Source organism: Embiotoca jacksoni, unplaced genomic scaffold (assembly GCF_022577435.1).
Source record: "Embiotoca jacksoni isolate LCO1_2020_lvr unplaced genomic scaffold, fEmbJac1.0.p SCAF_9, whole genome shotgun sequence".
Classification (NCBI taxonomy): Eukaryota; Metazoa; Chordata; class Actinopteri; family Embiotocidae; genus Embiotoca; species Embiotoca jacksoni.
This window is the reverse complement of record NW_027185447.1, coordinates 3,593,528-3,607,009: the sequence shown is the minus strand read 5'-3', so window position 1 is coordinate 3,607,009 and position 13,482 is coordinate 3,593,528. Positions and strand designations below refer to the sequence as shown.

At 40.7% G+C, this 13,482-nt stretch overlaps 1 protein-coding gene across 1 annotated transcript; it reads right to left on the bottom strand.

Moving 5' to 3' along the window:
- Window positions 1–1,107: 1,107 nt before the first annotated feature.
- Window positions 1,108–12,365, bottom strand: vwa1 (von Willebrand factor A domain containing 1). The gene is made up of 6 exons (XM_069141431.1): window positions 11,992–12,365; window positions 7,526–8,083; window positions 5,041–5,367; window positions 3,961–4,236; window positions 3,358–3,633; window positions 1,108–2,089 (listed from the first exon to the last, which is right to left on the bottom strand). Exons 1-6 carry the CDS (start codon window positions 12,074–12,076, stop codon window positions 2,061–2,063), a joined length of 1,551 nt encoding a protein of 516 aa, XP_068997532.1. The 5' UTR covers window positions 12,077–12,365; the 3' UTR covers window positions 1,108–2,060.
- Between the last annotated feature and the right edge of the window lie 1,117 nt (window positions 12,366–13,482).

Genomic DNA, 13,482 nt, shown 5'->3' with positions numbered 1-13,482 from the left:
TGAATAAAGATTTGTGGAGTTATAAATGGTAAGTGATTTTACATATTTTAACAAATACAGTGACAGACTTCTGAATTGACCATAGGTTGCAGTGAGCCAAACTTTTGTCACAATGCAGAGGATATTTTGAAAAGAATTCTGCTCTGTAGGCCATAGGTGGGATTTATTGTCATTTTTTTAAATGTGGATTGTGAAATGGTTAGAGTTTTGTAATTGTACAAAATGATTGGAGGGCTGATGTTTGGGGTTAGAGCAAACTGGTGGTACAGTTTATCCTTGTTGCCTCAAAATAACAACATTAAGGGTTGTAGTCCCGCCTGGAGCTTGTTTAGAACCTTGACGGGGACAGAGGATTTTCATTCTCAATTGCCCATCGATAATAGGTGGATGGATTTTGGTGAAGTTTGGGGACATAGAAAATGTTGTGCAAATAATGGGAAGATAATGAATATCAGTGCAGACTGACCTTCTTACCAAACAGAACTCCTTTGAAAACATGCGACATCTAGTAGCCAAAGAATGTCTGCATCAATTTTGGTAGCATTTGAATAAATATTTGTGGCGGTATAGGTTGCAGTGAGCTAAAGTTTTGTCACATACACCTTCATGGGGCGATAAAATGGATCTAAGCAGACTGGTGGTGCAGTGGGTAGCACGGTCGCCCCTCAGCAGGAAGGAGCATGGTTTGTGTCCTGCCTCGGGTTTGATTGGAGTCTCAACTGATTTGGGGCATTTGATTAAAACCACAAAAACTGGAAGCAGTACTGGGTAGGATTTGAGCCAGCAACGTTCTGCTTACTTTATTTGCTTATATAAATTGTGGTCTGCTGCCACCCTCAGTCAATTAACAGTAAGCTCAACAGGTAAAGATGCTAGTTTGACCAGGTGGGGATTGAAGTTTCACATCCCACCTTGTGCTGTTGACTCTGATCATATATAATTGACCAGACCTTTTTTTTTTCCCCCGCAAAAGTAAAGTAAAGTAAAAAGGTTATAGTACATAACAAATTTGCTGAGATTTTACCACATGGCTTTTACCGCACAATCACTTTAAGCGCAGAAAAATAAGCGGGAGAATAATCAGAACAAGGACAAAAACAAAAAAAACAAAATTATTAAAGGACTTTATTGAAAGCTTATGTTAAATTGCAATAGTAGTCAACAAACATAAAAACAATTCGTTTGCCCTGCAGTATAGAGTAAAAGCTCCGTTGTAAGCCTGTAAGGATCCTGTCAGTAGGGGGCAGCAGAGACACGCTGTAAAAAGGTAACAGTCTTCAAATGTAAACAGCTTGTCTGCAAATACTCTTAAGCTATTACGTCTCATACTTACATTAATCTTCATTAATAAATATGAATGATGGGCTATTGTCAGTTACACACATCTGTATAGTACACGTTGTCCCTCTAGTTTCAGGGCCTGTGGTTTGTCTGTTCAGTATTTTTGGAAAATTCAAAGCAATCCTGCAGATCTTGTATTGACGTCTTTGCACTCCAGTTTGAACACAAGTTTCAAATGTTGTCAAGCATGCCTGAAAGAAGTCATTTAAGTACAAGTTATACGTATTCACTATAAATGTAAATCAGATGTTCTTTCTGAGTGAGCAGGCGGAAAAAATGGTGATTTGAGCACATGGGCTACATATGGTGCAAAGCCTCTCTCCAAAACAAGCCACATAAAAACATTAACATTCCCAGCATGCTCTGCTCTCTATCTGCATAACAGACCTTAGAAATGTTTATTTAAATTTTTTTTGTATCTTAAGTTTGCATTTTGAAAGTGAAGCATTATACATTTACTACAGGTATGAACCCGATGATGACAATAAAAACAGAAAAGCAGATAATCCTCTGTCAACATGTGGCCATATTGTCCCAGACCACTCGTTAAAGTGTCTATGGCTTCCACATCAGAGCTCAATGAGCCAAGACAAACATCTTTCCTGGATGATGTCCACAGAGGGGAGAGACACAGAAAGGAGTTATGGATGAAAGTCAACATTCTTCTTCCCATCATCCCTCCATGTTTGGTAAGGTGCACTTACAGTTTGGTGAGGTTGCTATGATTGGTAGCTGTAGGCTAATGCATCTACAGGGAAGAGGAAGAAAACTGCAGTTAAGGCAATGACATTTATTCATTTAAATCAGATCACCCCAATTTGGGGCCTTTTTTGTTTTGACCTTTGACACGCCTGTGCTTATTCTCCTTATTTTTAACTGTCATAAAGTCTTAACAGTAATGACTGTCAACTGTAAATTATGTGCAGCTGTAAAGGACATAATATAAGTTATACAGAAATGACTATTAAATCACATTGACCTACATTTTATCTGTGAAGAATTATGGTATTCTGTCGGTGTGTCCTTCATCACTGACTTTGTGTTGCCAGTCAAGATGAGCGATGTGGCTCACTGACATGAGAACATTTAGAAAAAAATGACAAGACAACCATTTTTTACTATAATTTCTGCAAAATAATTAAATAGATTTTAAATAGATTAAAAGTAGTATTCTGAAGTTTTATTTTGAACTTAAAATGTTAAATGGCCTTTCATAGAATTTGGCCACCTCTGATTTAAACCTTTGATAAAAAGGCAAGTTTATTTGTAAGTACTTTTCACCAACAAGGCCCTTCAAAGTGTTTTCTATGGGATATGAAAGGTATTAAAATGAAATGTAAAATTATTTTATTTCTTGTATCTATACATTCTAACGTCAGACAACAAATTGACTCAACCTGGAGCTATTGATTCAGTCCAACATGTTTCATTTAAAAGTGTTTTTTGCTCCTATCTAGACATGAAAACAGCTTTTATTTGCCAGGGTTCTGTGATTTCTGCCTCTGCTCCAATATAAAAGAGGCCATTAAAATTTTGTCTCCAGTGCTCACAGCAATGCAAATTTAAATGTAAAATTGTTTTTATTTTACAGACTTTTTCTAATATGATGAGGTCTGTGAATTATTCAACTTAACCAGGAAGTGGATGTTGCAGATGAATGTTTTGAGCCTCACAAACAAAAGTCCATTTACCTCCATTGTACTGGGGCAGAAACAGAAATCTCAGAGACAGATATGTCAAATCCTGAACAATAAAATAAAAACTATCCAAGTAGCTTGATACTCTACCACCCCACGTACATGAGGTTTTAAAAAAAACTTGTGATAATTTGTGATAATCAACCCTTTAAAAGAATTATTCAGCATTTAGGGAAATACGTGAATGAGATTTTCTGCTACTTTTGGAAAGATAGAGAGTTTATTCAAAGTCAAAACTCCTCCTTAAAATATCAACCCCACTAATTCTAAAAGGTAATTTCACCAAGTAAAACTGACCATCTACCCGGTCTGTACTCACTTGAATGAAACTGTGCCGTGCAACACAGTCCCTCTCCCCGTGCCGTCCTGTAAATGGGCGACACACACACTCTAGCTGAAGGGGGGAGGTGTGTGAGGCGTGTTGACAGGGAGTCAGGTGGCAAATACAGGGAGGAGCGCTGGCCAGGCACGGAGCTTTGCTGTTCCTCCCAGGTGAGCCAGTAGCCCTTCAAACCAGCCACGCTGCCCTTCCAGTCCACCTGCACCGAGTCACTACCCACGGTGGTCAGCTGGAGGTCTGCCAGGGCTGGGGTCACTGCAGGTGGAGACCACAGACAAGTTAGTCAGCATGTTTATTACAAAAGGAGAGAGACCTGATAAGACTTGAATGAAAAAGAGTAAAAAATTTAAAAAAAAGTAGAAGCTACAGAAAACAGAAGCTTTGGAGAAGAAATCAGGCGAGCTGTAGAGTGACTCCAGCTCAGAACTGAGCTACTTGGAGCAGTTAAACCTGAATGGAACTGCTAGTAATTATCTGAAATTGAAGACGCAGGAAGGACAAAACTGCGTAGGATTAGGATTCGTGTGCAGTAAACAGATCCTCGGTCACCAAGTTTGATTGCATTTCCTTCACACAGCTCACCTTCTGGAGTGCACAATTTGACCGACATTGCCTTCTCCTTCCCCGAGGTGTGTCGGGCACTAACGGTCACCAGGTAAGTAGTGTCCGGTTGGAGGTCTCTGAGCAGAGTAGAGTTTTGTGTTCGGCCCACTGTGACGGCGTGCAGCTTTCCCCGGGGCAGGGCAGAGTACTCGATGTGGTAACTTGTGACCGTCTCCGCATCAAAAGGACCCCAACTCACGCGAACGCTGGTCGGTCCCGACTCAGAGACTGTAACCACAGCTGGGCTCATCACCTCTGTTGTATTAGAGACAAAAACAACACTACGTTAGTACAGAAAATAAGACAACTTTTAATCTTCATTTAATGGATTTGTAATTTTGTTATTTCAAAATAACAAAACAAAAAAAGTAGATTGAAGATAAGCACAGTCTAACTGCAGTTCATAGCTAGCTTTAGGTCTTCAGAGAGGCATATAACTAGCCTGCTATTATCAAAACCAAAATTCTCTGCTTGAATAGATAGTGTCTGTTGCATCCTAATGGGCGTGGACCTCGGGTTAATTTTGAAACTATTGGAGAACACTTTAACCAATCGGCATTGACCACCACATGATGTTACAATATTGATTCATCTGGCTCTACCACTGCCGCCATCGTTGAAACTAGATTTTGAAATAAACGCTTGACTTCATAATCGCACTAAGCCATGCCAACTAGTCGTTGATTGGTCCGTACTTCAGAGTGGCTGAGTGAACATTAATGTGAACAGGGTTTCCAGACTGTAATCACAGCAAAAACTGAAGCTGTGAGGAAAAGGTGGGCGGAGTCAAGACAGTATACAATCCAAAATATATGAAAATAAAGCTCCAGTTGAGCTTTTTCTATTCTACTAAATTAGTAACAAACTATTGGGGCTTTTTGGGAAAAATCTTGGACGCCTTACATAACATAACATAGCATTACCTTCTTTAAATGGTTTGTGCAAGTGTTCAGAACCACAACACATTCACTACAACCAACCAATGAGAAAGATTTTGTGTAGGAAGCACAGTATGAGTATAATGTGTTTTGACAGAGTGTAAATGGGATGTGACCCAACCTGGCTTTGTGGTGAAGGTGACAGACAGGGTGTTAAATGCTTGTTCGTTGGACTCCGGGGTCAGTGTGGCGGTGTAAGTGGTATCAGGCTTCAGGCCTGTTAGCCTGGCAGTGCTGGCGTCTGCAGATTGGGTGAGTCTCTGGTATTGACTTCCACCAGTGCTCGGACTGGTCCCGGTTCCACCGCCGCCTCCTGCTCCTCCTGTCTGAACCGGACCAAACCGGATCTCGTAGTAGCCCGTCAAACCGGAGAGGACGGGTCGCCACTGGAGCGTGGCAGAGTTGGTGGCAACGTCTCGGACGTTGATTCGCTCAGCTCGAATGATCTCTATTGGACAAAGGATGAAGAAAAATGAATGGGTCTTTCGAGATGAATGTACCAGTTATAAATCTGCAAAACCAGAGAGAGAATGATGCTGACAGGAAAGATGGTAAGACAGAGTGCTAAAAATGCCTTGGCTTCAGACAGCCACCCATGTAGACAGCCAGACGTGGGTTTTTCTAAATGCATTTGTAACCCTTGCAAAAAGACAACTTGAAATAGCCAACCCAGTGAGGCCCTGCAACAAAATAACACCACAGAGGCATTGATATCTCTGATTAGATCCTTAGGCACTCAGCAAGGACTGGTGCATTCCTTTTTGTTGTACACAAGCCTTATTTATACTATGCATCATGTCTTTCAGCTGCAATGTATAAATGCTGAGGTGTCCATTGGGAGTGTTATGGCAGTTACTTAATCTGGCCAGAGAAAATAGGTGATCTCCCCAGTTTATCTATATATAAATACTTATATATGTATCATGTCTAGCATAGTGTTGGAGGATGAGGCGAGATGTTGAATCATTAATCCATTAATAGATCGGCCTATCTTATTACAGAGGCTCTTACACATGCACACAGACACTCTCGGTGTCCTGGCTTCCTATTTGGTCTCTGTCTTGAAGAGCATGTGTGGCATTAGGGAGAAGCACAGAGTCATGTAATACATCTGCGTCCAAGAGGCAGGCCAGCAGTGTGATTGTCGCTGTTTGAATGGAGGGTGTTTCACGAAGATACTGAACCGTATGGGCTGCTTGCTGTGTGTAGAAATGGTCCCAGTGACAATCGTGTGAGTGAACCAAAGCAATAAAATTATGGGCCGTAAAACCAAAATAATGAGCTGAAAGATGCTAAAATGTTGAAATATTAAGAGAAACCACAGAGTTGGATGATGATTGTCTGTGGGTTTGTAACTGTGAGCCAATCCTTTCACGTTACATATGAGGTGAGAACACAAAGTTCACAGACTGTTTCTGTTGTACACAGTAATTCACATGAAGCAGGGGCAAGCAAAAACTTGTATAAGTAAGCGTTCCAAGTTACATCCCTCGATCAACATCAACACTTGTGTTGCATGTGTTTTTGTGACCTAAAACTAGAGCAGAGAGCACACATCAAATTTTGGGTCCAATTTTTGAAAGAAGTCACAGGACGTCAAATCTGGCGAGTAGTGGGGTGCATAGTGTTGATTGTGTTGTTGCAGGCAAGAGACTTGTGTGTTTTCATGTTGGAGAACCCAACTGCCATCGTACCACAGTCCAGGCCATTTGTACATAATGTTCTACCTCAGATATTTCAGAACGTCACAAGTACAGAGTTGATAGTCTGACTCTGGGGGGAAAATCCACCTGGTCGGCGCCTGACAATGATGCGCCTTCTTTGGTCATCGACAGTGAAATTGTTCCCCTCTTGATACATGAATGCTACTCAAAACACCTCACCCGGATCATTACGTCATTGTCGTTGGCTTTCTGGAGCTTTTTAAAGGTCTCCATTGCAGTTTTCCAGATTTTGAGACAAAATTTGACATAAGCTTTTTGCTCAGGTCAATATTGAAATTTCAAATGTGCACGTACCGGTGGTTACAAAAACGAATGTAACACAGGTGCTGATGTTGATTACGTGACGTAATGTGGAAAACTTTTTCACAAAGGTTATAGCTTCCTCCTGCTGCGTGTGCATTACTGTGCTGCGCTCAATTTGATTGCTGCAGGAACAGTCTTGGAACGTTATGATCACTTCTCATAGTCACATGATCAATAGTTGAGACAGCTTTAATAAATTGATAACGTTGAAAAATCGCATGAACTGATTCATTTAATTTGTATCAAATGTTCCAATACAAAACGAGACAAGCCAACAAACAAACAAAAAAATTGTCAATTAATAATTATATTTTCTTATTTTGCCTTACAATAAAATAAAACATATTTTTGTATACTTTTAAAGTTATAAGTTTGTTATTTCATTGACTGATCTGTCTGTCAGTCACAATTCATTTGCCTCCTGCTTTCAGTTCTGTAAATGTCTTCATCCACCTAAATATAAGAGCATTTTAAGATATGAATTCAACATTAATTATTTGATTGGTATGAATCACTGAAAAATAAATAATTATTTTCGTGGCACAACTTAACCTCAATAATCCCCCATCCCATACTCACCAATGATGGCATCCCGCAGGTCCTCTGTGATGATGCTCATATCATCAATGTCCACAAAGTACAAGTTGTTTTCCACAGGTGGGCTCACCACCTGCCTCAACACCTGATAGTTGCCATGCCCGGTGGAGACCACCAGTACAGCCACACCTTCCTTCCGCAGCTCAGCCATTGGTCCGATCACATCCCCAGGTTTGACCCCATCCGTCAACCACACCAGCACTCTCGGGAGCTCTGCCCGGGCCCCGCCCGCCACTCCGGGTCGCAGAACCCGCTTCTTTGCCATTTCCAGTGCCTCCACCGTGTTGGTGTCCCCCCTGAGAGGTTTGACATTTCTCAAGGCACCCTGGAGGCCACTTTGGGTGCCGTGTACGTCAAAACCAAACTCGACACGGGGTTGGGTTCCCACCTGCAGAAGTCCTATCCTCACCTGGTCCTCTCCCAGAGAAAAGGGGAGGAGGAGCTCAGACAGGAAGGTGAGCATGCGGGAGTGCTCGTAGGAGGACACGCTCCCTGAGGAGTCCACCAAGAAGAGGACATCGCCCTCGCAGCAGTTCAGCACTGGGGAAGAAACATAGAGATCAATATGGATGGGCTGACTGACGGACGGACGGACGGACAGAGAGAGAGAGAGAGAGAGAGAGAGAGAGAGAGAGAGAGAGAGAGAGAGAGAGAGAGAGAGAGAGAGAGAGAGAGAGAGAGAGAGATAGATAGATAGATAGATAGATAGATAGATAGATAGATAGATAGATAGATAGATAGATAGATAGATAGATAGATAGATAGATTGATAGATTGATAGATAGACAGATAGAGATTACGAAAATCAACCTGACAATAAATAAATAAACAGATGAATAAAAAGGGTCAATGATACAAAAGTGATGCTGATTATTACTGCACAACGTTAACACAGTTCCTTTAAGTCCTGACACAGCTAATGCAAATGGAATATGGAGAGAGAGCAAATAGGAGGGGGGACAAGCAACAGTCTTTAACATGCAAATTACTAATTAACATGGAAATCAAGTAGGCAAAAACAGTATGTGTTGCCTTGCCCAGGTCTCTTCTTATGCTTCCCTTACACACACACACACACACACACACACACACACACACACACACACACACACACACACACACACACACACACACACACACACACACACATATTTGGAATATCTCCCTCCCTGTCTTCATCTACTTTCTTGGAACAGCACAGTCTCTCTGTGATCACAACTCATGCAGAGTATTGTCAGCATGAAAGCAGCAGAAAGTCAGCAAGAAGTATTAAACAAACAGGCAATTACTCTGCAGACAGATAGAAATGAAAACAAACAGAGGAACTACGCAATTAATCCGGCATCATGATAACTTCAGAAGTGGACAATGAATAAAAGCCACTTGAGCACTTAGCCAGAGGGTGGATTATTTTTCTTTCTTCCTCTGCAATTTTCTAACTTTCATAACAGAAGCAAAGTTTAAAAAGTGGATGCCAAAAGTGAAGCGGGAAGGAAAACAGTAGCTGCTGGGTATTAATGGGAGAGGGAGTGGAGAAGGGAGGTGGGACGAGGCAGAATAAAAGGCGTTAGAAGGACAGGAATGAGGCGGGGAACGGGGGCACTGGCAGTTCCATGTGAGAGACAGAGAGGAATGCTAAATGGCCATATACTGAGCAGAGAGAGCACGAAGGAAGCAGCAGCACCGGAGATAGAATCTAAAAGCAATATTTAGTTGTAGATCTTCAGATTGTGGAATCATCCAAGAAAAAAAACATGGTTGAAATCTCAGATCAAGGGTTGAAGAGAGACAGCTATAGTGAGAGTAGAAGACCTTGGATTACGCTGACCTAATTTTACAGCAATTACAGGCGCTGACTTAGACACCTTGCGATCTTTGGAAACTCAAAATTTTCTTTGAATGCCTCTATTTCCAAATATCTTAAAGTTTAACACATCAGATGGGGTGTTGATAAGACGCTGAGGTGTTGAAAGTTGAGAAGCGGTGAGGCATGTACAGTATACACACACAGATCAAGCACGCACACACACAAACACACACACGTGCCAACATGCACACTCGCTGCCTTTCTCTCCATCAACCTGAATGCATTCTTTACATCTCTCTCATTGGGTGGACTTTGGAGTGAGGGGGGTGCCCCTTTGTGCATGTATGTCTTTATCTAAAACCATACGTTGACGTCTGGAGATAACAGCTTCACTGTTTAGTTAGAGAAAAGATGTGTTTGAATAGAGCCGCACTATAAATCTGATTTATTGGTGGACTATAGGCACTCCGGTGATGTAATGGTGGGAAAAATAAAGCGGAAAAACCCACATGGTCTCTTGTAAAACACAGAGGGAGCAGAGCAGCTCTTGCAACTTGCAAAACATATGACTCCAACACTGACATATGCATAGTAAACCAGGAGCACTATGGGTTTTGTGGGCTGGATGTGTAGAAATGTGGCATTTGTAGACCGCACATGAGAAAGCAAATATAAACACGTGTGCTACAGACATTGAGAGAATTTGGATTATGTGCATTGCATGTTCAGAACACACCAAGGTATCATCAAACTAACAAGCATCCAGCAGTAGAGTGAAATAGTGACAGCCTTTTTATGCCTCTGTGCCGACGACAGCCATTACCAGAGGCATCATGTTTTCAGGTTGTCTGTCCATCCGTACGTCTCATTATCAGGAACAAGGTATCTCAAGAACGTCTTGACAGACCGTCTTCAAATTTGGTACAAACGTTCACCTGGACGCAAGGATGAACTGATTAGATTTTGGTGGTGGCCAAAGGTCAAAGGTCAGTGACCCACATCCATCTTCAATTGTAAATGCAATATCTCTATAGTAATGCATTGACAGAATTTCTTCAAATTTGGCCCAAATGTTCACTTGGACTCAAAAATGAACTACTTATATTTTGGGGGCCAGAGGTCAGAGGTCAATGTTGCATTACAACACATGTTTGTGGCCATAACTTAAGAATTCATGTGCTAATTATGACAAAATGCTACACAAATGTGACAAATGGTAAAGTGATCACATTCTATATCCTAAAGGTCAAAGATCAACTTCACTGTGACATCAAAATGTTCTGCGACACTAATTTTGGGTGTCCACCTTGAAACTGCTGATTGTATAGATCTTCCATGCTGTCAGGTTGAAGATGTGTGTGAAGCATCCAAATTTTAGGACTTGTAGCTCCTTTGCAGCAACATTTATATTTAAAGCACTTTCTACTTTCACTCAGCTTTATTGGCTAATAATGTCAACAAACATTCCTTCAAAGCCTTTACTACAAATATTTGTATGGGTCTGGACAGATACGAATATCAACTGCAACTTAACTGGTTGGCAGAGGCAGACAACCGGGAGATACCCAGTAATTGTATTTTTACCCTTAATTAAATTTGAATTACTAATAATTACCCATAAATCTGTTAAAATTGCTTCTCTGTCTGTGGCTGACAGTTGCATAACAAGATCTTTGTTTAACAAGGATGACATGAATACACAATAAGTCCACTTATAAAAAGCCCAATTACTGAAAGCTGACTTGTCTCATCAGGTCTCTATTAATGGAAGCAGAAAAGTGACAGCATCATAGCTAAGTCATAAAGATCCACTTCCACTAAGAAATCTGCACCATCGCTAAGTTAAGCCTCTCAGTCACTCCATGGTCTTAAGCTGTAACGCATGGCATAAAGGCACTGCTGTGTAACATTTGATAACATTTATTTTGTTTTCATGACACATGAAGTTACTGATCAGAACTGATGGAAATAGGAAACATGTATTAGAATCAAAACCAGCATGAACACGATGAGGAGTGTCTCAGTGTTAGTCTGCTGTACATCACTGTAAAAATGGGAACGATCACTTTAAGATTTTATATGAATAAATCAACTCCTAATTTTTTTTTTTACATTTTCTAGCAGACCTTGTGACTGGTTTGTCCTCCCCTAAGAAACCAGCAAAGCCAAGAGATTTCATCAACTGGCAATAATCTGGGAATTGAAAAAGGTTTTGTGTGTACGATATGGGGAGCACCTGAAGCCATCCACGGGACGTCTGGGTGGTCCCTGAATGCCTTCAGGCTGTGGAATTTCATCAACTGACAATTCAGTAGTTGGAGTCATGCCATTTGACTGAGAACACTGGTGTAATATCAACCACACCCTGATCCACCCAGAGCACAGACGGCCCCTCCACCTACTGCAGCAGTGTTAATAATTGCGTCTCATATTTTGTGCCACCAATTCCTTTCAACTTGCTTTAAATTAACTGGAGAAAAAGAGATAATGGTAAATTAGCCTTATTTTAAACCTTTTTTTCTATTATTATTCTGACTGTTACCGAACCACTTCCTCTAAATAGATTTGTGGCACGTTCCTCTGTTACAATGCAAATAATTACAATGTTAAAATGGATTTCCATCGGATTAGTGACGCTTACCTCCTTCAGGTGCGGGGTTCTGCGCAGCCGACAGCCGCAGGAGCAAACACAACAGCATCCATGTCAACAACATGCGGCTCTCCATCCCAATGGTTATGAATGAGCTCCACTGAAGCAAAATGTATCACCAATGTTATGTCTTCTTGTGTCAACCATATATCCACCACAGCCCGGAGGAGCGCACTCCGAGTCAGTAAATCACAGTCAGAAGCATAATTTATCTGATCTTTTTTTTTTTTATTCCGCTCCTTGTCTTTCTTCTTCGCTGAGCATGATCAGCCAGTCGGTAACTGGACACTCCGGAGGTTAAACTTAAACTGCAGGCAAAACTTCTGACCCTGTGCGTAAAGTTTGGACGCCCCTCGTCAACACAAACGCACCTCGCTCGCGCTCAAGGCTCGAATATAAAGCGCGACCCAAGACAAGTAGACTAAATACAAGCTTTCCGGGAAACCTTTTCAAAATAAGATTAGATGTGTGTTCTGTGTCCTGACAAAAATACTACGAACAGAAACAAATCCAGGGGTTTAGTCACCGATAGAAGAGATATTTCACATTTAGTAATAAAGTCAAATAGCAGGTTAGCACCACAATGTTGAATACATCAAAGAACCTACAAAGCATTCATTCAAAATGCACAATAATATAATATTATATATGTAATGATAACATTACAATGATATGGCTGATTCCACGATGTCGAAGTGTGGCCAATTTTACATGATCTACTGTTAGCTTGTCTATAAAACAATGCACAATATTGTTGTTGATGATAAGATTAATTTGAAAAATGACAGTTGTCAGATAAATTTGGTTTAGTAAATAGTAAAATATTTATGATGATGCTGAACAATAAAAAGGAAAGATCCATGTGAAGTAGGCTACAGTATGCCATAAGAAGGCCTGTCCCAAATGTGTACTTAAAGGCCCTGGAAACCTGTTTTTCCATTTAGCATTTCATTCTGAGAATTTTTTTTTTTTTTGCAAATGTTTTAACAGTTTTGTTATTTATATTACACATTTTTTGGTTTGTTTGAGCTTTTCTCACTGGTTTGAAGTGGGACAGGCCTCTGTGGTCATTTTGCATCAGTCAGGATTTATCAGTGAAATCAGTCAAATCCTGATTCATCATTTTATCATTATTTGTCAGATTGCTTATGCTGCCCGTCACTGTCCACATGAAGCTGATTAGCGGAGCTCAATGTTAAGTCTGAACAAATAATAAGGAATACAATATAGGCCCTCGCTATGTATATGTTTTTCTGAACTTTGTAACTTAACTTTGTATAAATGTTTTATCTCATTAGGAAAGATTTGAATGATGGCTTCTCATTATAAGCAGCTCTTATGCGGCAGAACTGTTTTACAACATGAAACAACAGATAAATCAGTCAGTACGACACCATGAATTAGCTGACTATGAGGTCCCTTTATTTTGAAGAAAGGTTACTTTAACTTCCTTCTGGTTGCTTGTGCTTGATTAAACTGTTG